We start from the raw sequence: 27329 nt of genomic DNA, 5'->3' as shown, positions 1-27329 counted from the left end.
TATGAGGAAAGGCTGAGGGATGTGGGACTCTTCAGCCTGAAAAAGAGAAAGCTGAGAGGGGACTTGGTAGCAGCTTACTGCCACATTAGGGGAGTACATCAAGGGCTCGGTGAACAACTGCTCACCAGGGCACCCTTGCAGAAAACCAGGAGTAATTGCCATGAAGTCCTGGAAGACTGCTTTAGACTGAACATTCAGAAAAACTTCTTCCCAGTCAGGGTGTCCAGACCTGTGGAATAAGCTCCCTCCTACTCTGGAAATCTTCAAGAGGAAACTGGATGGTCACCTTGCTGGGGCCACTTGACCCCAGTTGTCTTTCCTGCCTGGTGCAGGGGCTTGACTTGATGATCTTCCGAGGTCCCATCCAGCCTTACAATCTGTGAAGTGGGATTTAATTGCCTGAATTCCACCTAAATACAAAATAAAGTCCAAAAACACTCCACTAACCTTATGCCTAGCCTGGAGATATTTAAACTCACCACATACCTGAGTGTTAGACTGTGAAGTTCCGTAGTTCTGGTTCTGTGCAAGTCCCGACTAGGCGTCTCTATCCTTTCTTTTGGAGCATTGCCATTTGTGCGGAAAGAAATGCCACTTTGGGAACTCCAGAAAAAGAACAGTTTTGTTCTGTAGCAGAGTGATCAGACCACTAGCTTGGGAGGAAAAAGTCCTGGATTCTGGTCCATGGTTCCAGGCCTGTTTGATATTTTGCTTTCAGCAATCTTTCAGCAATAAAACCCAAATGCATGGAAGACTGCTGACAGGTGCCTGAGTTCAGAAGAGGGGCTAGGCAGTGCCACGTTCAGAAGGTAGACTGTTTTTTTTTGCCTTGACTTCTGTTTTGAGTAGTCCAAGTCTTCCAATGCACTGCTGGAAGGAATCTAGTGCCTGACTCCAGTTTCTAGATTTCTCTCTGGAAGAGCAAGTTCTGTGTTCTTTTCTGGGTCCAGTCTCTTCTAGCATGTGTTGTAAATCTCCAGCAGTATTTACTGGCACATAAGGAATATGTTTCCAGAAACCCAGTTCAGGCAAAGCTGTTGCTTCTGTCATAAAAAGGGTAGAGAATATGCTTTCCAACCCATATTGTAAACAGACTACACTAACATAGTGAAGGTAACTGGGTGTAAGGATCATAAATGGCACTATCAGTTTTAGATTTAGATGCTCTTTGAACTAGGGGCAAGAAGTGTGATTGTTCCTGTATTTACAAAGAGGAAAAAACCTTTTTGATAACACCAGATTTTAAACTTTTCAATTATAGCAATGTCTTTTGGGGACTAGCCTAACAGGCCTTGAAAACATTGTGCTGTATTTGCTTCATGTTGCTTTTCATTGTAGGACTATGCAAAAATCTTAAGTCCATAAAACAAGCCAAATATAACATAACATTAAAACACTTGTTTCTCTCCCTAGATGCATCAAATCTCACATTATTACCTATTTAAACATTTAAGATAGCACCTGTCATCATTAATTTTGTTCTGGCCTAAGCCAGTACTGCTTAATCCAGGGGTCCGCAACCCCCCGGCATGTGTACTGAGCACGGCACGAGGCCGTTTTGCTTAGCACGTCACTGCCGGCCTAGGCTCTAGGCAGCTGCTGCTAGCCATGAAGCTCAGGCTGCTCCCAGCAGGTGGCTGGGCAGCTGCAAGCCCTGCCGTGGTTGGTGGCATTTACCCAGACCCTGGGCTGGCTGCAGCTGGGAGGCTACAAACATCTGCTCTGGGCTCCGGCATTAGCTGCATACCGGCAGGTACACACGAGCCTCGGAGAGGACTTTGTCCAGTGTCCCAGGAGCCCGGCTCCGTGTGCCCACGCATCTGGTTCTGTGTGTTTGTCTGCCTCTGTCTGGTCCTGTGCATCTCTGTGTGCACACGCCTGGTTCTGGATGTGTGTATGCATATGTCTGTTATGGGTGTGTTCTGGTTCTCCGTGTTTGTGCACATGGTTCTCTGTGTGCGTGTGTCTGGTTCTCTCTCTGCTCTCTTCTCCTCTCCTTCCCCCCCCTCGTTTGTCTCTTTTTTTCTCTCTCATTGCAACATGCAACAAAAAAGGAATACACAAAAAGAAAGGCAACATTTATGATTATTAAATATACTAATATGCAGTGTGTCCTACCATGTACCCTCCCCCCACCCATTTTGTTTTTCTGGCATGCTGGCACTCCCGCACGTGCTAAGGTAGACATTGTGGTTTTTTCAGCACTCTGACCAAAAAACGTTGCTTACCCGTTTAAACCTACTGAAAATTCCTGACATGTTCCTAAATCACTCGCGTGTTTTTGAAAGTTCTGTCTTAATGTGTAAATATTTGTAGACCACTAGAAGATTCTTAGCCAGAAGATTCTAGAGAAGACAAATATTTTGTTATTGGTGAATTGCTATTAAGAGATCTGATCTTATCTTAGCTTGTCAGCAGCCTAAGGCCCCTGACACACATTCCTTTAGTGGCACCACACAGAAAGAGGCATGATTTTAGGATCAAGGATCACATCTCAGTTCTATTCTTTTTACTTACCAGTGCATTATGAACATGTTCTCAGGCTGCTCCTGCACTGGCAAGTTGAAAACCGGGGACCAGCAGCCCCCATGATCCAGGGATGTTTCAGGGCTTCCCTTTGAAAGGTTCATAGATGTTTAGGGTTGGAAGAGACCTTAGTAAATCATTGAGTCGGACCCTCTGCACTGGGCAGGAAAGAGTGCTAGGGCCAGACAACCCCAGCCAGGTGCTTGTCCAGTCTCCTCTTAAAGACCCCCAACGTCGGGGAGAGCACCACCTCCCTTGAAAACCCATTCCAGATTCTGGAAGTTCTTCCTGATGTCTAACCTAAATTTGCTTTTTGTGAGTTTATGGCTGTTGTTCCTAGCAACTCCAGGGGGTGCCCTGATGAACAAGGCATCGCCTATTCCTTGCTGTCCCCCACAATGAATTTGTAGATGGCCACTAGATCTCCTCTCAGCCTTCTCTTGTGGAGGCTGAAGAGATCTAGGTCCCTCAGTCTTTCCTCGTGGGACCTTACCTCCAAGCCCCTAACCATCTGAGTAGTCCTCTTCTGGACCCTCTCAAGGTTTTCCACATCCCTCTGAAAGTGCCGTGCCCAAAACTGAATGCAATACTCCAGCTGCAGCCTCACCCATGCTGCATAGAGGGGAGTTTAACCCAATGCTCAGCAGCTTTGGCAGGGTGACCATGAGCATGCTGTCAGGCTCCCAGTGGGGGCGGAGAATCAGAATTATGACAGGCCAATAATTTGTCATTCAGATTATCCATACGAACAAAATATTTCAGCATTGTCATCTTTCATTAGCTGATTTCCATATTTGATGTAGAATAAAATCAGGCCTTGCAAATTATGATTCTGAAAACAGCCAGATTGCAGCATGTTGGATTTGCTGGTAGCATTGGGAAAAAATCTGTAAAATGATTAGAAATGTATCTGGCCCATGTAAACCAACAGAGCTTCACTGACCATAATAGCTTTGTGTATTTACACCACTGTGGACTATGGTCCAGTATATATTTAGGGAGCTGAGGCGGCAGGATTGGCGGTGATGATGATTGCTATTGAATTTAGTCTGATCTGAGGACATTGCTGGAGAATGGAATGTTTTTTTCAGGAAGAAGTACATCCCGTAAGTATCTACACAGGAGTAACAGACAGCTCAGTCTCCATCCCACCTGAGTTTTGAGCTTCTATAATACATTAGAGAATAAAATATAATAAACCTGCTCCATCAGCAGTCTTGTCTAAGTCTATCCTAACGGTGCAGTTGGTCCAATAAAAGAAATCATTCATAGAAACTCTGATTCCTGCAGTGTATTTGGATACATTTTTTAGAAGTTGATGAGTGACTGAGGAGCACGTTGGGGACAGCCCCCCCCCCCAAATCACTTGCTTTTATTAATTCATTGGAGCTATGGTAATTTTACATAACCTGGGGATCTTCTGCATTGAATTCTCAAATACATAGAGGGGCCACAGCCATTGCTTAACCTTCTGTGTGTGCAGTATACTCACACCTTGCTCTGGCCTCAGATTCACAGAAGTTCAGGGCTGGAAGTGCCCTTGTGAGATTGGGTACAGCCCTCCCTCCTCCCCCCTTATTTTTATTTCTGTACAGTATTTATTGCCCCCCCATCCCTCACCACCATATGGCTGTGATGATGGGTGGGGCCACAGGGGGATGTTCCCAGGCCACCTGGTGCCGACCCAGCACTGTCAGAGACAATTAAACCAGATTACAACCTCAAATGTGGTGAGGGACTGCATTTATGACTAGCTCCACCAGAGATGAACACATGCAGGGGCCAGACATGTTCTGGTCAGCACTGCTTTTTTTTTCAAGTCTACCTTTGAGCACATCTCTACTTGCAGCAAATACTTTAACAGGTTACGGTGATAAGCAGTCATTGCAGGGCATTTTTCAAAATGCCATATTTGCATATATTTCTCAAACAATCTCATCCACTGCTCCACCTTCTTGTATGCTGCGGTCCATTTAAGTAGTTGTTCTTGATACTTAATAGCTCCTGGTTGAAGAGGAAGTCAGTACAGTTTTCACATTACCCTATTTGGAACGCACGGGGTCCTGTCAGCGAGCGGCTGCTGCTGGCTGCCTCCTGTAGTGTGTTGAGCAGTCTTGGTTCCCTCTGTGCACCCAGGGAATTTAAGGTGCTTAGTGCATTGAAATGGTTCCCAGCAGCTCACAGGATGAGGCTCTCTTAAATTAGTAGGTCGGAAGCCGCTATGGAAAAATAACCCTCATAAGTGGGAAGGCTGAAATGGTGAAATTTACTGCATTTGGCTGCTGCATAGCTTCTCCCCAGTGCTGTCAACACTACGACTCAGCCTGTGATAGTGAACCAGAGAGTTGTTGCTTCAGTGATTATTACTCAGATGTTGATCTGCTCTTCCATCTCACTGTCGCCATCTCCTCTCAACACCCTTTCTTCTATCTCTAATAAATATGTTTCTTTATAAACAGTAATTTAGGACAATTAGAAGCAATAGCATAGTTAAACCTTCTAAAGGTTATCTTGCAATGTCATTTTCCTGACTAATGTGTTCCTACTGCCATGTCGTTTGTGAACAGACATGTGTTAGCCAGCTAGTGTGCTTCATCTGTGGTGACTGATTTATTTGCTCTGTAAATTGGGACTGAAGCAATAATGGAAAGTGACATTAATTGTTTAACAGAGTCCTCTTTGTCACATCCTTTGCTTTCTCTGGGGTGCTTGATTGTTGAAACTTGTACAAAACTAATTGAAATTGCTATGATGAGGGCCAGTGTCCACTCAACTTTGTTCCTGAATGTCAGTGCACTTGAATGTCTGTTTAAAAGCATGAGAGCTAAACAGCTAATAGCAAATATCGGGGTTTCTTCTAGCATTGTAGTATTAAAGACGGCATTCCTGGTCAGAAATAGTAACACTTGGGGCATTGCTGTGGGTTTGGTAGGCTGCTGTGTACAGAATGGAGGTGGGGTGTGGGTGGAGGAGCAACATACCAGTGAAAATCCCTAGAGGCATTTGGACCACAGAGCTAGTGGTCAACCAGGGAGAATGCTACTGGGATTGCTTGGGGTAATGAGCTTAGGAGTGGCATTCACCCCACCTCGGTAGACTCTCAAACTGCTGTATAGAATGCAGTTATCTGTCTACTATAGATTTCTGTAAGTCAGTTTAAACACTTGATAGAAAAGTTTTCATTCTATTAACTGGCATAAGACTTCTCCATAGTAACTGATTTTAAATATTTTGCCAGAATCTGGACCATTGTTTTGCTGCTTTATTACAACAGTGCAACTTGTTAGAGTAGGATTCTACTCAAAAACTTGGTTTCCATCTCTCCTCTTCTTCCACTTTCCTTCAGTTAACAACTGAGTTAAACTGGTGAATTATGCTTACGCTTATGATTCTGCTGTCTTGCTGATGGTGTACTTGTTTGTTTTGTTATGACAGGACTCACTAGATACTGCTGTTAAACATAGGATTCTTCTTCTCGGTGGCTAAGCATTGTTCAGTCTTCTTCGTTTTCATGATACAGTTTCTCTTCTAAGCTGCTGTTGCAAGCAGCAGGAAGCTTTCTGCTTTATCTTAATTGTAGCTCCTTAAACAATGGGCAGAGCTATTTTATTTAAGATTCTTGAAAGAAGAATGTGCTCAAATGCTGCTCTGTTCAAAGACGGGTATACAGTGTGAATGTACTTAGACTACACATCACTGCTTTTTCTTCCAAAAGGTTAGCTGGCAATATTTTGCTATTGGATTATTGGATTTACTGTTTTTTATGGAGAAAGGTATTTTAAGGACTTCCTGGTATTTTATATTTCAGTGCCTTACTGTTATTGTACATCTAAACTGTTAAAACTCTAGAAAGTGCTTGCTCAGGTTACTTTTTCATGGTGTACATTGGGGCCTAATCAGCTCCCTTTAAATTCAGTTGAAAAACTCCCAGTTGGCCTCAGTGGGATTTGAATCAAAGACTCCCTAAAGTCAATGGAAGTCTTTTCATTGACTTTAGCATGACTTAGATGAGATTCCCAACAATAACTGCTGTGACAATATCTCTATACATATGAAATATTTAAAATTTGGGGTGGAGGGCAGAAGGTGCTGGGAAGCAATGTTTTCCAAGCATGCTATTGAAAACCAAGTACTAATGGATATTAGGAAATGTTTTCCATTAAAAAAAATTAAAGGAATTTAAATTTACTTGATTTGACAAAAGCAAGGCCTGTTACTACTGAAATAAGGTATCTAATATAAATTAGCATAACAGCCACATCTGATTAGGAATTAATCTGCTTTTTATAATTGCAGTCTGAATTAGATAAATGCATACAATAGTTACATTCAGCACTCAAACTACATTACTGGAAAGGACAAACTTCAAAGGCAACCTGCCTAATACATTTGTTTAAAAAGAACCCAAGAGTGTGCCATTCATATTATGAGCACTGATTGCTATTCTTATGTCAAAATGTTTAGAAATGGGGACTTTTGTATTTGTTTTTGGACCAAGAATGTTCAGAGGTGAGGAAGGGAAATTTGTCCATTACGCTAGCTGCATACGCGATAAAGACTTGCCTAATTTCTCCTAGTAATACATTTTGGTCTTCTGATTAGCTGTCTTATTCTGTGATTCTTGTAATTTTGTCAGGTCAATTAACTGGTGCTCAGTGCTGAAGAGAGAGAGAAAGAGACAGCCCGGGCAGTGCTTGCTTCATTAGATGTCAGTAACTTAGGTGCATTCGGTAATACAGTCCCTACGTGATAATTTAACTATAGTTGTTAATAATGGGGAAGTAGGGTTGCTGTTTTTAAAAAACAACTAGGGAAAAAAGTAAATTGGAAAGATGCAATGCAGAGGGAAACAGATTCTTCTCACTAAATCACCAAATATAGAAATGGGTAATGTCATTGTCAATAATTATATCTTGTCAGATGTCATTTTAGGTTGCTATTGTAAGTTTTGCTGAGGTGCTTATTTTTAATATATCGATTGAGCACATTATTCCTCACGTCTCTCTTATCTGTTTCCATGTTTCCCTTCATACAGAAGATAGATGAAGAGAATGAGGCAAACTTGCTGGCAGTTCTCACAGAGACACTGGACAGTATCCCTGTGGATGAGGATGGATTGCCTTCATTTGATGCACTGACAGATGGAGAAGTGACCAATGAAAATGATACTAGCCCTTCACCAATGCCTGACGGCACCCCTCCAGCTCAGGAGGCAGAAGAGCCGTCTCTAGTAAGAATCCTTCCTACTGTTTAACAGGAATTGGATGTGCCTCTGGCTACCCGCTGCATGGGTATGATGTAGTCACAGTAAGGTTTGGACTTTTCATTTAGACTGAAACCGAAGGAGAATCCAGTCAAATGCTATAACTTAGATGTGGCTATAATCTTAGAATTAATATTAAGGGCTTATATTAAAAATGTTTCAAAGAGGAATTGTTTGACATTTGTGTTCTAGTGAATGACACTTGTTTATCATTATATTCACCTAAGTCATAGCAGTATTTTTAATTTGGGTTTCATTTTTTGGTTGTTTTAGTATAGTGTATGTATAGAAATCACTTTCAATAATGTGTAAGGAGATACCCATTAATGGGCCTGGTGCTTAATGGAAGGGCAAAGGGGGAGTCTCCACCTTTAGCATTCTTGCACAGTACAAACAGTTGTGGTGTACACTTCCCACACATTGTCTTGTTGTATAAATTGCAAAATATCATTGATTTTGAGATTTATATATCTGGGTATGGACATCTGGAGCTTTTTTGAAAGGGGAACAGGGCAAAAGGACAGCAACTGTCATGTTCTGATTGTTACATGTGGGCAAGCTGGAACAATACCAGTGTAGCAAAACCACTCCCACTTTAAATTTGGAGTGGTTTTGCTACATTTGGGCACGTCCAAACGAGCACGCATGTGTGGTATGCGGTGTCACAGACCTGTCTGTGGTGCCGCACACCGCATGTGCCACACATACAGTGTGGGGGGAGTTTTTGACACCAGGAGATCCCAGTGTAAAAAAAACCTATGCCTAAAAAAATGGGGTGGTGCATGTGGCAGCAGTGTGCGCCACCTGAAACGGGAGCCTCAGCCTCCCTTACCCCACTTGGAGCAACGTGCCACATGCCAGAGTGCATGTGCATAGCTGTTCCACAGGAACAAGTAGCGGCGGCACATATTGCGTTGTTGCTGTTTGTCCCCGGGGAAACACATGTTCCCACTCATGGGAACGCGCCCTTTGTGTCCTTCCTAGCTTGTCCAAATGTCACAATGATAACACAACAGGTGCTGCCCTTGTGAAATGTTCCCTTTTTGAAATGCCTCCAAATGTATGTGAGTCCTTACCCTCACTCAAAGCTCAGTGTCCCGTGATACCAATGGAAAACTTCTACTGAAGTCAGTGGACTTGGAGTGAGTTTTGAAGTATGACGCAAACCCATCATGTATCTTTGCAAAAACAGTGTGAAGATCTGATGCTGCTTCTGCTGTCATTGCTTTGGCAGGAACAAGTTCAGATCCTTAACTTTAAAGATTTTACCCAGTCTTCTGTTGAGGAGTTTCCTCACTTGATGGAAAACCAAAGCAATCACCATTTCTTTTTGCTTTGTAATTTACTGTAGTATAGGACAAGGAAGTACCCCAGCAAACTAATAGAAGGAAACCAAACTTTTGTGCTCTGGGGATTATCAAGCACTTTGTTCTGTGTTATTGTACACTGCTTGAGAGATCGATGTAACTGATTTTAAGTAACTATGCAAAAAATGCAGATAAGTTATTTTAATCCTTAAAGATGCATAACTTTTCTCTTTCCCCCTCCACCTCCCCTTCCCTGATATGTTTGTAGCTTAAGAAGCTCTTGCTGGCTCCAGCCAACACTCAGCTAAATTACAATGAATGCAGTGGTCTCAGCACACAAAACCATGCAAATACTAATCACAGGATCAGAACAAGCCCTGTGGTTGTTAAGGTACAAACTTAATCTTCGTAACAAGGTTTAAAAAATGTAACAAAGTCATTTTTCCTTTCAGCAATCAAATAAGCAGTAGCTGTATATGTTCAGTTTTAATCTGCCTTGCATCCTGCAACTCCTTTAAAAAATACGAACAGATTATAGACTAGGTTCCAAAAAAAATCACTGGAGCTGCTTTATGTTGTGAGTAGTTCATTTATGCCTTTGCTTTCAGCAGAATTAGCTGCTAGTCCCTTTGTTTCTCTTTGCCCACTTTATACATATAGGGGATACAACAAAATTTGTTGTGGGGCTGATGTTTGAGTGATTCTAAAATGCAGGGTTGCCATTTTACCAGCTGTCTAATTTAAGAAAAACTGCACTGGAATCCCAGCAAAAGGTCTATATCAGCCATTAATTGGATAGGATGCTGGCAATGACATAATTCTGTTAGCAGGCTGTATTAAACAATGTTTGTCTTGCCATTCACTGTAACTGAATACGGAGCATTTAGGTGTACTTAAGAGAATTGTGAATACTGGGCTCTAGTAATCAGCCACAAATTAAGGTTTAAACCAGTTTATTTTCTTGTTCACAGTAAAGGTGCTGTAGGGTCTTGTTAGTTACATGTTGCTGAGTAGGAACACTGAAATGTAGGAGAAATGAAATAAAGAGCTGCATAAATGTCATTTAGGAATTTTAAATGGAGTTTTCTTTCCTTGTTCTGCAAACAATTATTCACAGCTCATAGATCTACTACACTTACACTGAACACTTCATTGAAAATCTCATCTCTTCAGAAAACTATATCCATTTTGATAGGGTTCAGTTCTCTAATTTTAGCTTTCTTTTTTTTTTATTATGCCTTGTTTTTAAGACCGAGAATTCATGGAGCAATAAAGCAAAGAGCATTTGTCAACAGCAGAAGCCACAGAGACGTCCCTGCTCTGAGCTTCTCAAGTATCTGACTACAAATGATGACCCTCCTCAGACCAAACCGACGGAGAACAGGAACAGCAGCAAAGACAAATGCAACTCCAAAAAGAGGCCCCAACTGCACTCTCAGGCACATCATTTGCAAGGTAGGCCTGGAACATAATTTTGGCAGCAGCATTAATGGTAGGAAGCCGGAATGCAATGACTATGAAAACAGTAAAACCCACACTGTTACTTCTGTTCTTTCCCTTAGTGTCTCTATGCTGTAAATTCAGAAGTTCCTTGATATAGAGAGAAGTAAAAGACAGTACAGTTAGGTTAGTTAAACATCACTTTTTTCAGTTTATGGACAATTTTTAAAAGTTCCTACAAATCCCAGAAAAGAAACCTAAAATTTTAGCCAACATTCAAAAATTAACAGATACTGAGCCTTCAGGCTTACATATAGAGTACTGTATCACTAAGAAATAATGATACCCCTGAACAAGCTGGGCAAGCCAGTTCATTAGTGAGCTGCTTTTTTTTACCAAAGTAAAAATGAAGGCATTGTTAACTTGCCATGTATTCCTTAAGAGACAATAAATAGTGATCTTGCTGCTACTGAAAAGGCAGTAAATGTGACGTTCTTATTACAGCTAGAACATCAGTTTGTTTTTTTTATTTTGTAAGTAGTTGAAAGTTTGGAAGCCATCCTGACCCCTACCCCGCTTCTCCCTGCTCTCTCTGTAAATTTCTTTATGGTCAAAACTAAACATCTGTGTTGACTTTTAATATCCTCCAATGTATAAAGAGTTGGGCTGTATCGTAAGTGGCTTCTGTGGCATAGATGCAAGACCTTAAAAACCCTCTCGTGGCAGACATTTTCCTTGCTTTTCTTCCTATTCCTCCTCCTCCCCCAGATAAAGAAAAGCTCTATAAACTTATGGGCCCAAAGGGAGCTTATTTAAAGTTACTGTTACTTTAAAATATGCTTCCTTATGTTCTGCCACTGCTTCCAAGGTGGCCAGATTCTGCTTTCAGTTGCATTCATATAAATCCAAAAGATTACCATTGAAATAAGTGTAATTTACTCAGCTGTAAGTGAAATCAGAATTTGACCCAAAGATTGCTGCTCTGATGTGTTGCAGCAGGCACAGAAATATTTTTAAATGACAGTTTTAAATCAACTCCCCCAACCTCATTTTGAGACCATTTTGAGGTATATTTAAAAAATACATTTCCCCCTTCCCTGCCTTAATTCCCTTCTCCCAGCTATATATTCTGACCTCCTAAGTGTGGTTTTCCCCATTAAGGTTTCAAATTCACATAACTATTTTTATTGTAGGAAAGAAATCTAACTGCCCCTAGAGCTTCCTTAATGCCAACTGCCACTCCTTCTGGCTGGTTTTAGCAAGCTGCTTCTGTGCAAAACTGCACTGGATGGTACAGGGATAATATGGGTCTTGCTTCTGCAGCTGTGCAGAAGCAATTCAGTGCAGGAGGTGTGATAATCTGTACTGACCCTAAAAGCTGACCAGAGAGGTAGGTCTTTGATGGCTCCTGTAGCTTATGGGGGTTTACTGGAGTTTTTGTGATGGCTGTAGCTTTAGCTTTATTGCTGTGAAGTTGTAAACGTTTAATTCCCTTTTCCAGATTCTTTTTCTTGAATTTCTGCAATTTAATCTCCAGCCACCTGCAATGTAATTTTTAGCTGAATTTTGCTGTATTATACAGATGTGTTTCCATTGCTATCAGTGAGCAGAATTAGGCTCTTAAACCTGTATTTTCCAGAGGGAAAAAAATTAGGCTTCTAATCTTTATTGAGGAACCCTATGTAAGGATCTAATTTAAGGCACGTATTGCCCCAAATCGCTTCCTTTATCTTTAAAATAGCAGACCATATTTAATGTAAGGACAAGAGCAGTGTGGAGCTTTCAGCTTGAAAAACAAATGCATCCAGATGGGGTTTTTTTCCCCAGCCCCATCACTGCAGTTCTCTTGCCTGGAGGAAAATGCAAAATTGCGATTTAAACCAGGTCCTAGTTGGAGTACTGCATCCGGTTCTGGGCGGCACACTTCAGGGGAGATGTGGTCCAGAGGAGGGCCACTTGCATGCTCCAGAGGAGGGCCTCTCTCATCGAGAGGGTCCAGAAGAGGGCCACTCGTATGGTCAGGGGGCAGCAAGGCAGGCCCTACGAGTGGAGGCTACGGGACCTGAAACTGTTCAGCCTGCACTAGAGAAGGCTGAGAGGGGATCTGGTGGCCATCTAAAAAGTTACCAGGGGGGAGCAGCGGGGAATGGGAGAGGCCCTGTTCCCAGAGTAACTAGGAATAATGGCCACAAGTTGCAGTACCCAGAGTAACTAGGACTAATGGCCACAAGTTGATTGAGAGTAGGTTCAAGCTAGATTTCAAGAGGCAGTACTTTGCAGTCAGGGCAGCTATGATCTGGAACCAACTTCCAAGGGAAGTGGTACTGGCTCCTACCCTGGAGGTCTTCAAAAAGAGGCTAGATAATCACCTAGTGGGGACATTTGACCCCACCATTCTTTCCTGCCCATGGCAGGGGGTTGGACTTGATTTGCTCAGGTCCCTTCCAACCATTCTAACTATGAAAATATCTAATTAATGTCAAAGCATGGAACTGAGGCCCCAGCCAGTCATTAATTTTGTTCTGATAAACTTTATTACAGATCTCAAAACTCTCAGGTCCTGCCATGCCACACATGCACGGCAGAATACTCAGTTTTTCAGATTTATCATAAAACTTGTCAGATTCCAATCCTTCATGGGCTGCTGCTTGGATTCACCCATGTGTGGGTGAGCTGGGGATCAGGAACAGTTTAAAGGGACACAGGACAGGTGGCTGTGGGTCAGGAAGATCCCCAATTCACAGCTGCTCATGTTGTGCACTGTAAAATGGCATGCACACATCCTGCGGGTCAGGGAGCTCCTAGAGCTACAGCTGATGTGCAGCTGGCTGCATGTGTGTTGGTCACCTGGTGCCATGTACAGCTGAGGACGAGTGATGTGCTGTTGGCAGCATATGTGCCAGTGGTAGCTTGGTGCATCCCTAGGTGCAGTTGAGGGGTTGGGCTGCACAGTGGGGTTTTAATGCATCAAACATTCACTTCAAACCATGATAGAAACTAGGCCCAAAGATGTTCTGTATTAGATGTGGGACATCTTTGTTACTGGCTTGCCATTTTTATTGTGGAATAACTTGCCTGAATGACTGGCATGTTACAAAAAAATTGTGGGGTGCTCACTTTTAACCTGCAACAACTATATCGTCTGGAGGTGGCCCAAGAGTTATTCTGAGTTCTGTTCCCATCTCTGTCACAGATGTACATGGCACTGTATTTTTCCACCTCATCTTTCAAAAAGCCAAGTGGAACTCAAGGGCTTTTTTCCAAAGAAGAAAATATGTTGAGTGTAAGCTCTATGTAGTTTTTACTATGTTAAATTCAGTAGCAGCCCTTCTCTGAGGTGTAGTTTCTACTCATTGCCATTAAAGCTAAAAATAATCTTGGCATCCCATGGCCACTTTACAGCTACAGTTAGATATTCATAATTGGGCAAGTATTACTAGGCACAGTTTTTTGTCTAATGAACATATATGTGTAGTAAAGTCTATTCATCTTATAGACGCTTTTTAGTTTGTACATAATGACAGCTATACTGGATCAGGCATACGACCTTTCTTTGACTGTGGCTTCTGAAGAAGGTGCATGAAAGTACCAGATCTTTCTTCTTTAACTTTCATAACAAGAAAAAAACAATGCCAGACTCCTGAGGATTAGTTTAATTTAAAATAAATAAATAATTTTTTGGAAATTCTCTAGAGCTTAAAAAATATGATCAATTTGCATATACAATTTTTTTATGTCAATGGGAGTGCCATGCTTGGAATGAATACAAAATGTAGTATAGTGACATTCTGGATAAAAGATCTGCAGTGCAGGAGTGTTGGAGAGGAAAGGTTGGCTTTAAATAATTAATTTGTAGACCAAATACCCTATAGTTGTTCTTGATGCACATGTTCTACAGTTAAATATCAACACCACCTCTGAAAATTAAACTTTTGAAATGACAGTATCTTTAGTTTTTAAACATTTTAATTCACAATTTAAGGGAGACTGAAAAATATTTTAGATATTGGTTTGCTGTGGAAAAGGATAATTTGAACAAATGAAAACTACGGAAGAGGTGTATTGACAAATAACATTGTATACATCTCTTTGTTCATTTACATCAGGACTTTAGCACTGGGAGCTAAACCCCAATTTTAACCATCTGTGATTATGTCTGCAGCTTGTCAGAGTAATTTGCAAAAAAATTAGATTATAGCTGGTTGAGTTTTGGCCTCACAAAAACGACCTATTCTCAGTGCTGTATATAAAATTGTATATTGTAGAAGTAAAATCAACTGAATATTCATAACGTTCTGTTGCTTTGTAGTTATTCTGCTGCTCTCATTTCCAAATAAAACGTGAACTGTAGTCTAAATTAAATGTAAGAGAAATAACACTTCCACAGAATATTCTGTTTATTTCCTCACTGATTTTTAACATAAAGTGTTTTATTTTTTAAAGGATCCTAGTGTTGAGGCTTTATGTCATGTTTCAGAGGTATAGTAATTAATGTAAAGGAGTGTTGTACGCCAGTAACAAGGGCTCAGGATTAATATTACTGTTATTTATCCACAAGATATATTGAAGTACTTTCTCAAACTACTGGAGTTTATCCTTACTGAGCTCAGGTAGAATTCCAGCACTGATAGAAACAAAAAATGTTAATAAAATTTTCTGAGTCTTCAAGTATTTCATAATTGGTTTCTTTTTTTCCCGTCTTCAGCCAAACCAACAAGTTTATCACTTCCTTTGACACCTGAGTCACCAAAGTAAGTATTAAGAAGTGTAAAAGTTTATGCAAGGGAAGGGGTTTCAATACATTTTGGCTACAGCAACTCCATTTCAGCTTGTTTTTATAAATGTGCCCTGTCTTCCAGTGATCCCAAGGGTTCCCCATTTGAGAACAAGACTATTGAACAAACCTTAAGTGTGGAACTCTCTGGAACTGCAGGTGAGAGTCGTGGAACATTAGCAATTTTTCTGTACATGTGACTTTAATATGAAATGTATAGTGAGATGTTAACATGGCCTCTGAGAGATGCATTGTACTATAATTTAACATCTACATTTTACCCAGTTACCTGGGACGAACATGTTTAAAAATGTATGATTCCAAACCTGCACAGCAGAGCATAATATCTGAAAAAATGTGAATGAAATCATTTCTCAGGCATACATTTCCATCCCCATTTAGCTTTGTGTATTGCTGGACATCATCTTTCAAATACAAATCCCACAGCATAGAATAATAGATGTTCCATATGGAAAAGTTAAGTCAGCCAGTCTTTTTGCATGCCAGTGTAGGAACTGCTCTTGATTGTGTGTGTTAGTGTTTTGCAAACTCAAGGTTTGAATGTTCCAAGCAGCAGGATTTCTACTTCTTCCATTGGGAAGCTGCTTCACAGTCTTAAAGGAAGTTTTAACTGATTTTTTTTCCCCCCTTCTCTTCATTTCATGCTATTAACACTCTTTGCACCCTTGATTCTACCCCTGGCCATTCTTCTTCCTACTCTTTGGTTTAGACCTTTCAAATATAGAGTTTTATTATGCATCACCACGCTAGATCCATTTAATTCATTTTCTCTGCCCATAAAAGTCCATTATTCTAGATTTTAGGTCATTTTTACACTTTTCCCCTCAGGTCCTTTCATTTTGCCACTATTTTTCTAGTAGTGACCTTCCCAGAACTGAACATAAGATGCTGGGTGCAGTTGTACCATAACCATAGAGTGGGATAATTCTATCCCTACACAACAGCATTAAAGGCTGAGGGATGTACTAGAGAGATTTCTTGCAGTAGTATGTGTGATGGAGAAGATGCTGAGTTACAAAAACTTAGGGAATATTACAGGGTAGATACTCAGCTGGTCTAAATAAGTATGGAACTCAATGGCTGTTTTACATAAGGAGCTTGGGCCTAGATTATGAACTTCCTTTGGATTATTGATTTCAAATCCCCATTATATAGTTGGGAGAGGCCTCACACATGTAGGAGGTACATGTGAAAGGGTAACTTCCTCAAGACTATTATCCACTGCTAATAAAAAAAGTAAATAAATCAACACCCTACACGCTTATTTCTGGTTATGTCCAGGAATAAGAAATCACTTCCTGAGAACTGAGAACTTCTCGAGAATGTATAATGGTGCCATAAGACTTGGAAGCTGGAGTTCATTCCATTGATTCTATGTGCAGACAAAATAAGCTGTATAGGCCCACTGTACAACAAGATACAGAGTTGGCAAGTAAAAATATGCTGCATGTCCATATGGGTAAGCACCAACATAGGATGAAATCTTTCAACAGGAACGTTATAGGTGTTTTTTCCTGGAGACTACTTCACTTCCATATGTTAACAGTTGGGAGTAGGAGTAGGCTTCTTGAATACAACAGCACAAATGGCAGCCTGCCAGGAGTTCTGCTTGGTATCATGTGGGAGCTACTTCTTCCAAATCTCTTTTGGAGGTGGGAGTTCAGCCAGGAGGGAGAAATGGGATTTTATTTTATTGCTCAGCAGCTTAAATGAGCAGCGCCTTAATGTAAACATTCCACCTGTAATGAGCGACTGGCAGTTTCAGTTCAGGTTCTTGGGGTAGATGTGATATCTTTTTTTAGGCCAGCTGAGTAGTTGGAAAACATTCTTTGCAAGGTGATTTAAACACCTTTGCAAGTTTTCAGGTTTTTAAATCACTGTTCTTCAGACCCAGGGAGCCTTTGCTGTTCTGAGATCTCCAAGGAATGAAAGAAGCTAAAAGTGTGACAGGATGTCGGGGAGAATGTGAATCAGTAGAAATTGGGAAAACAAAAGGTAGAAAAGGGAAGGGGGAGAGAGAACGAGGGGGGAAAAAGTAAGAGGGACTCTGCTATAGTAGTTCTCCATGGTAGAAAAGGTCTGTGAAAAAGTAAATGGGTGGAAATTAGGAAGACAAAGGGTAGAAAAGGAGGGGAAGGGAGGAACAGGGTGGGGGGAGAGTGTAAAAGGTCAGGTCTGGCAGGTACCTGGTGAATCAGATGTTAGGCAGATTGTAATGTGTCATAAATCCAATGTCTATATTGAGTCTATGATTTGTTTGTATCCAGTAGATTTATGAAGAGAAGTTTGTACGGTCATCTGCGAAAGGTGTTTTGTAAGTTCCCTTTGAAGATTAGAACTGAGAGATCAGCTCAGTTCTCTTGTAAGAAATGTGGCCCCTCAGGAAATTGGGTATTCTTGTTTCATAGTAGCTAGGGTCAGGAGGGACCTGAAGAGATCTGCCTGACCCCCTGCCACACGCAGGAATGCATGTTGGGTTCCTCTTGAATTTGCCCAAGGTAGGGGCAAGGACCACTTCCCTGGGAAGTTGGGTCCAGATTTTGGCCACCCTAACTGTAAAATACTGCCTTCTGGTCTCTAACCTAAACCTGTTCTCTATCAGCTTATTACGATTGTTCCTTGTCACCCCATGAGGGCATTTGGTGCAATGGATGAGATGTATAAAATTTCTGGAGGTGCAGATGTAAGATCCAAGAATGGTGATGGTTCTGTTGTGGGGTATAGTTATTGTGGGAGTGGTGGAGATACGTTGGCAGGTTTTATTTTCTTGTCATGACATGGTCTGGATCCATTAGGTATGGTTTGGGTCATAGGGAGTTTGCTTCTGCTGTTGAGGCTAGTGAGGTTCGATGCTTGTTTAAAGGCTAGGATGGGTGGTTCTGGAAAGACCTCTTTAAGAAATGGGTTTTCTTCTAGTATGGGTTGCAATTGTTTGAGGATTTTCCATGTAGGTTCCAGGGAAGGTTGGCATGTCATAACTAATGGTGTGCGATTCATGGGGATAACACCAGCATTTCTTTTCTGGACACCATAATCAATATCCAAAATGGTAAAAAGCAGTAAACTTTGTTAACCTTTCCTATTTACCCTTTGTCTTCCTAATTTCCAGCTATTTACTTTTTCTACAGACTGCCTCTTTTCGGTCTTGGAAAACTACTACTGTAGAGTCTCCCTTACTTACCTTTAGCTTCCTCCCCCCCACTTCCTTGTCTACCTTTTTGTTTTCCTAATTCCACCTATTTACATTCTCGCTGACATCCTGACACACTTTTAGCTTCTTTCATTCTCGGAAAGCTCTGGAGATCTTGGAACAGCAGAGGCTCCCTATGCCTGAAGAAGGGTGATTGTGCCCATAAGCTTGCAGAGAACTTTTTTCCAACTACTTAGTTTTTTCTCATAAAAGATATCACATCTACTCAAAGAACCTGGCCTGCCTGTGTCCTTAGATCAGCATGGCTACAACTAAAGACCCAGCTGGCAGTTTCAATGCTGCTGTTTTCAAATGATGCATTTATTAATTTATTTATCTGTATGGCAGTTGTGCCTAGGCCATATTGTGCTATACAAACACATATGAGAAAGAGCCTGTGTCTCAAAAACTGTACAATCTAATTTAGCAATTCTTTGCAGGATCAGGGCCTACTTTGGTAATAAAAGTAACAACAGCAATAGTGATTAATGCCTAGCAGTTGTATGGAAAGAGACCCTGGCAATTCCCAGTTATATCCAGGTAACCACATTGCTCTTTTTGCTCATACAACGCACTGAACTAGTACTATTTATTGTAATTTAAATGGCAGTTGCCTTGATCTCACTGCTGAACTGTAGGGCTGCCCACACTATTGAAGCACAAAGTATTTTAATACAAATAGCAACTCCCTTGATCTCTCTGCTGAAAATGGCATCGGTTCCCTCCCTGAGGAATTAGCCGTGCAGTAGAAAAATAAATAAATACAAGCATTTCCCACTTCAGCCATCAATCCTCATCACATGCATGTTGTGGATGGGTATAAATAAAGTTGAACACAAAAATGTTCTCTCTCCCATGTGCTTTTTTGCTTCAGAAGGGGCTTTTTATCCATAAATTTAAATGTTTTCCTTCCTAACGTGAAAAAATAATTTCTATATTTGTCAAACTGCAGGAAATAAAGAAAAGATTTTTAAAAGGGGACAACAGGTATGTAAGATGTTCTTAGTACTGAGCATATTTCAGTGGCCCACCATTAAGGTTCAAGTACATTGTCTCATTAAACCACAGCTTTCTAAGCTGATTCCTACTATATTATGTTATATAGCAAATTTAAAGAAACATGTATTGCCAGATACTGTAGAATCTTGAAAAATCTGCTGGAGCCCAAATGCTTTGTTGGTATCAGCAGCTAGAACTCTAGTGGAGTTAAATCTGCTTACCTCAAGACTTCAGATGGCTCTAAGTCATTCATTCACAGCTTACTATGAAGTATGGAGAAAGTTGTATGATTTGGGCAGCAATAGGATATACATGCTTCAGGAGCCGGCTAGCAGGACTGGCATAATGTTAATAATGTTAGCAGTGGGCATGTCTACACGTTCATTAATGCGCCATATCATATGACATAATAAGTTTAGAGCCTGTAATGACAGGTACTAACTTAATATGCTGTAATCAGCACTACTGGGCATTAGTGAAAATGAACGTGGTTTTTTGTGATGCTTCTGAGTATTAGCACAGGCTTTGTCTGCCGTGCTAATGCTTAGTAGAATTTGTTTGCTGTGCATTGAGTCTTGTGTAGACGTGCCCAGTGCTCCTTCTAGTAATCCAAAAAGCAGAAGGTAAATCCTAGTCCATCAGGACAGGCACCAATATTCAGCTCCATAACCAGAAATACATCCATCCTGAGAGTCCCCTCCTCATATGCTAGGCAAAAGGACTCAAGCATAAGGAGGCAACAGAGCATCATGAAATGCAATCCTAAATGATATTCATGTGGTGGTTGAAATTAATCAACCATAGGCGTGGCAACAAGTGATCAAGTGCCTGGCGAGCGATGTATGTGATCTTGTGCTGTATGTATTGCACTCCCTCCTGTGAATGCTAATCCTTTTGCCTTAGTGGCTGACTGTACTGGTACTTTCCTCTAGTATCCGGGGATACAACTTCTACAAAAACTCAAAGCCAGGAGCTGTCTGTAGTGCTGGAGCATCTCTTCCCTATCATTACTGCTCATGCTGCGATCATTTAACTGTATGAAAAACTCATATTCGCTACGTGTTTTAGTAGCCTCACAAAACTACTGTATAGGTATATCAAGTCAAGTCAGTCCCGAGGTGGCTGTGACCTTTGGGACACCTTAAATGCTGTAACAACCCTCCTCTACTCCAAGGTTAGTTGCGTTGCTTTGCATCATTTGCAAAGTGACCTGGTGGCACCCAACTTCTGTCCAGGTCTGGATGATCGCTGGCTCGCAGGGAGCTCTTCCGCCCTTTGACAGATCTTGTCTTTGGTCCTGCTGGGTGTCCACACACCCTCCTTACCCAGGCTAGCCCAGGTGGGGGCACTGGTTTAGCTGCTGACAACTTGTCCATGGAACAGATTGTACTGGTTTACATGGGCCCAGATAGCAGACCAAGAGAAGCCTGGTCTGACAGGGACAAGGGGGTGTGTGTGTGTGTGTGTGTGTGTGTGCGCGCGCGCGTGTGTGTAGGGATGGATTGCACAATGGCTTGGTACACTAGTACAATACAAATAAAAAAGTAAAATAATGGAAAATGGGATCATACTCCCCCACCTGCTTAGCAGAGGTCATTTAGTGAGGAGTTTCACTGTGAAGGGACATGTTCACATACAGGTGCTCACATTTATCTAAATAAAAGCTCTTCACGCAGATAAAATGTAGTCTCTCTGAAAAGCAGACAGGAAAGGTGCATGAACAAAATTAGACTGAATAATGGAAATTCATGAGCATCCTTGCATATACTTAACCCACAGTATTTGCTTCCCTCTAAGCCCGAGCTACCCCCTGGTTGTCAGAGCAGATACTTAACTTCTACTCTGTAAGAACTTGTTTCACCTCAAAATAATTTCTGACAAAGTTATACATGAAGGAAAGAGATTTGTCCAGAGGAAATAAAATCTAGTAAATTATTAGATATTTTCCAGGGGTCTGCATTTTATTTTCTTCAGGACTGACCATAAGATTAAACTAAGTGTTCAACAAGCCTGTAGTTCTTTATTATATGATAGCTGTTTAATTTTGTTATATTTTCTGTAGTCTTGTGCCATATAAAAGCTCTATTTTTTTTCTTGAATCAAGCCATTATCTTGCATTCAGTGCTTTTCAAACTCATATGGTATGAAACAATCCATTTTTAATAACTCTTATGAATTCACTGCACTCACTGAATGATACAGGAGATGCATTTCCTGAAAGACTGCAAGGCCCCCCAAAATGCACTAACAAACATAATCAAGTGTTTTTATAAGCTGACAGTAACACCAATTTGTGCAAAAAGATTGTTGCCTATATAAAACAGAATTGTAAAAGTGGTATAAAAAGTCTAATTTACACTTAACTGTGAGGCACTCCTCTAATTTATTCTGATCAACCTGAGGTAAATGAGTTACTCAGTTTTTGGTACAGTGACGTGTGACATTTGTCTTGGGCATATTTTCCCTTTCCATTCATATGTTTTCCCTTACTATATAGGAGGTCATTAAACTGAGGTGGTGGAGCTGGCATACATGAAATTCTGTTGCCACGCAAGTGCAAGGTGGTGGTGATGATTTGGTAGCAATGTTAGTAAATTGATATCCACTATCTTAAAACAGAGATTACTGAGTAAATTCATAGACTATAGAAGACATGAGGCAAAGTAAAAACTTAACATTTACTGAAGCCATTCAATTAAAGAAAAATCCCTACAAAGAAAATGGTTTTATAGCATGTCATGAAAAAATACTTGCTGTTTACTTTTAAGAAAAGGCTATTTAACGGGTATGATTGTAGAGTATGTACCACTCCTAACAGATTTGCTGTGCAGAAGTACATAAGTGTGAGTGATGTAGAGGTACTTGTTTATTATAGAGCACATTTCAATGCAGTAATCATAAATATTGCTAAGGTTGTGCTCTGTTGAAATATGACCTACATACTCTTGATTGTTTGTGTTACGTGATTTGTCTGACACCCATTACATTCTGGGTAATGGCAGCCATTTGTTGCTGTGCACAGCAGGCTCTTTTGACAAAAGAAAATAGGCAGCAATAAAAAAGCTATAGTCTGAATTACATTCTGCACAGTGCTGCACTGCTGAGAGTTTGTGCAAGTGTGTTAACAATGCTCTGAACTGCCTCTTGTCAGCCTTCAGCCTGTAATGGCCATCTGTCCTTACATAAATCTGTCAAAACCTGCTAAGTTCAAGAGAGAGCACAGAATATACCTTGTACTGTCAACCCTAAAATGTACACATTCAAAGAGAAATCAGTGTGCATGAAATAATCCAAGGGTTACAGAATATTTTAACACTATTGATTTAGGGTCATGGCATGAAATCAGGATTACAGTGATTTGTGTGAAGATGAACAAATGTGACACAGTGGCCAAGTAGGTATGCAGTCAACTAATTTCTCAAAATTTAGATTTTTTGGACATTTGACTGGGGTGGGGGAGGGGAGGGATTGAGGTAGGGATCAAAGTAGTGATATAAACAAAACAAAAAACAATTCAGAGCTTTGTAACAAACCAGAAATGCAAACAGTTTTCACTTTCAGGTTAAATGAAAAAAGTTTATCTAACTTTTTGAACAGTTTATTACCAACTTATTGTTTTTTTGGACACTTCCTGCTTCTTCTCCAGAACAGGAAAAGTGTCAAATGTGAAGAAGAATCCTTTCCTTAGGACATTTCAAGCACATTTAAAGGAATGCTGGTAGCATACATGCTTTTGGGTTTCTTCTCTGACCAGCAAGTTGATCTCCTTACTGGTTAGCTTACATCACTTATAAAAGCATTCATGTTCTGTATAAAGCTGCTTGTGTGACCTGAAGGTGAATAGAAAGAATTTATTTGGAATTTTACCATATTAATTATGGTATTTTAGATTAAAAATCTAAAGTATACAAATTCTACAAATGCTGCTTATGGGATAAAAAATAGTAGCAGCTAGTTTTTCCAGTTTATACTTCTTGAAAGGGCCATTTTTTGTAAGTAAGAGAAATTCTCTGGTAGCCTTAGGACTTCTTATGGTGTATCTAATTTGGCAAATCAAAATATTACTTATGAATTTATTTTACAACACTGATCCTATTTTAGTCATTAACACTTTGCTGAATCTGACCCATTAATTTTATTGCAAAATGTTAAAGGGGAATTGCTGTCTTCAGTTTACTAAACTGCTGTTAGCTCATTTGAAATATCCAGCCTGCAAATGGGTAATTGGCTGAAAGCTGACTAGTCTGAAAGGGAGTTAGGAAAAAAGAGCAGAAAATGGGTAATGTGAACTGCAAGAAGTAGTTTTTCCATATATGAATTTGGCCAGTTGTCAGTGAAGCAGAAGTTGGGGGCAGCTTAAACTTTGAGGGACTCGGATTTGTGTAAGGAACTACTTCTTGCTCACCTTCGCGGCATTAGAGGAAACCCTTACATAGACATGACCTGCTCTTAAAAATATTTTCAAATGTTCAGACAAAATCTGGCTTTTCTTTTGCATCAAGTATTCATGTCTTGCTATTCCTATCTTCATTGCAGCGAATGCAATGGGACTTCTAGTCTCCATTTATAGCCCTTAGGGAGCACTATGCATTGATGGAGGTTTTTCCTTCTTTACTGCAAAACACTATAAAATATGTTCCATTTGCATTGATCCACTGAGCTCCATTGCATGGTTAAAAATACAAAACAAAACTCTACCCATATTTGAAATCCACATTTTTTCTCCCTGGGGGAGAGATGGAAGGCCTTCTCTTCGTACATTTTAAAACTGGGCTGGATGAAAGCATTAGGATATGTGCCACATTGGCTCTAGGATTGTTTAAGGGATGGACTATGTAACCTAGTAGGTCTTTCTTATCTTTATTATACTCTTCTATTTCTCCCTGATTCAAGAAAGTTCTTAAGCACATGCTTAAATGTAAGCAAATATTTAAGTTGCATTGAAATGAATGAAATGTGACTTCATGCCCATTTGTTTATGCTGTTGTCTTTTCGATTACCAGAATATTAGTTATTATAAAGTCTGAAGGAAACTTTGATTTATATACTTTTTTCTGTACATTTATACACCTTTTAATGCAAGTTCACCTGTGGGATGTGTCTGTCATTCACAACTTTCAAAGCTTTAAGTTGAGTTAAGTTATGCCCAAATTTTCATAGAGATGTGATCTAAAAAATTATATTAATGCTATAGAAAAACTGAGTAACTATTGACCTAACTAGTCTTTATTGGACTTAAGTTTTTAGTTTCTAAGCATCAGGTAAACTTCAATCCTTTTACCTCAAGACACTCACTAATATTTAGTTTTAAATAGGATGGTTCATTGGAGCTGCAATATTTACTACTATTGTTCACTTAGGTTTTGTTGCCGAACCACCTTTTAGGCAAAATTTATTAGTTACGCTTATAAGAATAAATTATGCATATATTAGCAATGGTTTACTAAGTTAATGAACTGTGGAGACAAAGAATCATTGCAGTCAAGTTGTAGAGCTGCTGTACTTCCTTGCATTAGTGCTCTGTGTATTACAGAAATTACTTTGGTAACATTTGTTTAAATTTTTCCAGTTTTGTTTTCATCCAAGTTTTTAAATGTTAATTTCTTTAGCCTTGGGACATGCTTCATTGGTTTGAGGAGGAAAAAAAGCAAATGGAGTGAATGCTAAAAGTATCTTCCCTCATAAACATCTTGTGAAAATAAAGGGGTGTACGTTGTAGCCATGTTGGTCTAAGGACATAGGCAGACAAAGTTCTTTGGGTGAATCTGATATCTTTTATTAGACCAACTTAAATAGTTGGAAAAGAAATTTAGCAAGCTTTCAGGTTGAAAAACCCTTTGTCAAGCTGAGGAAGTCTCCCTCAGCCTGAGACTTCCTCAGCCTGATGAAGGGAAGGAACAATGAACTTATATGAATAAATACATTTATAATCTTCTAAAGCTTCTCTGTTCATCTTTACAGTGAAAAAGTGCTAAGTGTCCTCTAGCCATGGTTTGTACAAAGAGATCTGCCTCATTTCCAATTGAAGGTGTTAAATTGTTGCTTGCTTGCTAAGCTGAAAGCTTGCTAAATTTTTTTTTTCCAACTGTTTAAGTTGGTCTAGTAAAAGATATCAGATTCACCCAAAGAACCTTGTCTGCCATGTGAAAATAAACAATTCTGTAGCGAGGGTACAACTTACATTTTATATGTATAAATGTAAGAAAATATAAATGAAGACAAATGTTGATGAAAAAGTGACAGAAATAACATTGGAGATCTTGATGGCAATGTGTTAATATTTGGTGTCATTTAGTACTGGAGTTGGAAGCACTAAAGACTATTACCGTTGGTGCATAACCTGCTACTAATTTCAATTTATGGTGAAAGAGCCTTAGTGTATCATCTTCCGCAAAGAAAAATATACATTTTTGTAAAAGCATTTTTCTCTGTTAAAAAAAATCTTCTTTTTTTAGGCCTAACTCCACCTACAACCCCTCCTCACAAAGCCAACCAAGATAATCCTTTTAGGACTTCACCTAAGCCGAAGTCATCATGCAAGACTGTTGTACCACCTCCAAAAAAGCCTCGCTATAGTGAGTCTTCCAGTTCTCAAGGAAATAACCCAATCAAGAAGGGTCCAGAACAGTCTGAGCTGTATGCACAGCTCAGCAAGACAACAGTACTGTCCAGTGGACATGAGGAGAGAAAGACAAAACGGCCTAGTTTGCGGCTGTTTGGTGACCACGACTATTGTCAGTCTGTGAATTCAAAATCAGAAATACATATTAAAATATCCCAGGAACTTCAGGAGTCCAGACAACTAGAATTTAAGGATTCTTCACCTGCATGGCAGTGTCAGATTTGTTCTTCTTTAGAACAAGACCAGTATTACAAGAAAGAGACTTTACAGACAAATAAGCAGGGTTCCCACTGCAATAATAGAAAGCAGCTCCAAGACCAGGAAATCCGGGCTGAACTGAATAAGCACTTTGGTCACCCTAGCCAAGCTGTTTTTGAAGAAGAGGCAGATAAGACCAGTGAACTGAGGGACAGTGATTATAGTAATGAACAGTTCTCCAAACTACCTATGTTTATAAATTCAGGACTAGCAATGGACGGTCTCTTTGATGATAGTGAAGATGAAAGTGATAAACTATGCTACCCTTGGGATGGGACACAAGCCTATTCTTTGTTTGATGTATCGCCTTCTTGCTCTTCTTTTAACTCTCCATGCAGAGATTCAGTGTCTCCATCCAAATCTTTATTTTCTCAAAGATCCCAAAGGATATGCTCTAGATCAAGGTCCTTTCCTCAACGCAGGTCTTGTTCCCGTTCTCCATATTCCCGATCGAGATCAAGATCGCCATGTAGCAGATCCTCCTCAAGGTACAGTATAAAAATGCAAGTATAGTAATATAAAGGGAAAGACTATCATATATATGTGATATATATATAATAAATGCAGAAGCAATGGAATCCAGAGGAACTCTTCTTACTGATTTGAGCTTATTAACACTGAAAATAATGAGATTGTCAGGCAAACATTTGTTGACATTATCCTTTAAACTTGCCAATATTGCACACTCTTAGTGAAGCTAGTCAGAGCGGAGGCAGAACAGCTGGTGAGAAATTTCCTCAGCTGACTTTTTTCCATTATCTGCAAGCTGCCCTTTGCCAATCTAACTGCAATCCATATAAGATAAAGTTGACAATGGCTGATTTGATGCTCTGTGTTAGCATCAATAAGGGACACTTCAAAGGGGAGAAAACGATAGTACTCTAGGCCCCTAAGTTGACTAGCAGATCAAAAACTGTCACTAGAAAATC

At 40.2% G+C, this 27329-nt stretch overlaps 1 protein-coding gene across 2 annotated transcripts in view; it reads left to right on the top strand.

The window, feature by feature from the left end:
- PPARGC1A (PPARG coactivator 1 alpha) overlaps window positions 1-27329 on the top strand; it is a 575330-nt gene that overhangs the window by 529726 nt on the left and 18275 nt on the right. For both annotated transcript variants that reach the window (XM_090035708.1, XM_090035709.1), the window contains exons 3-8: window positions 7562-7756; window positions 9365-9487; window positions 10347-10551; window positions 15242-15287; window positions 15396-15469; window positions 25976-26888. In XM_090035708.1, coding sequence (XP_089891834.1) covers window positions 7562-7756; window positions 9365-9487; window positions 10347-10551; window positions 15242-15287; window positions 15396-15469; window positions 25976-26888 — 1556 coding nt within the window. The remainder of the gene's footprint in view (window positions 1-7561; window positions 7757-9364; window positions 9488-10346; window positions 10552-15241; window positions 15288-15395; window positions 15470-25975; window positions 26889-27329) is intronic.

This window comes from Crocodylus siamensis, chromosome 2 (assembly GCF_052110815.1).
Source record: "Crocodylus siamensis isolate JL-2025a chromosome 2, ASM5211081v1, whole genome shotgun sequence".
NCBI classification, from domain to species: Eukaryota; Metazoa; Chordata; order Crocodylia; family Crocodylidae; genus Crocodylus; species Crocodylus siamensis.
The sequence above is the reverse complement of the archived record's forward strand: the minus strand, read 5'-3'. Positions and strand labels throughout refer to the sequence as shown.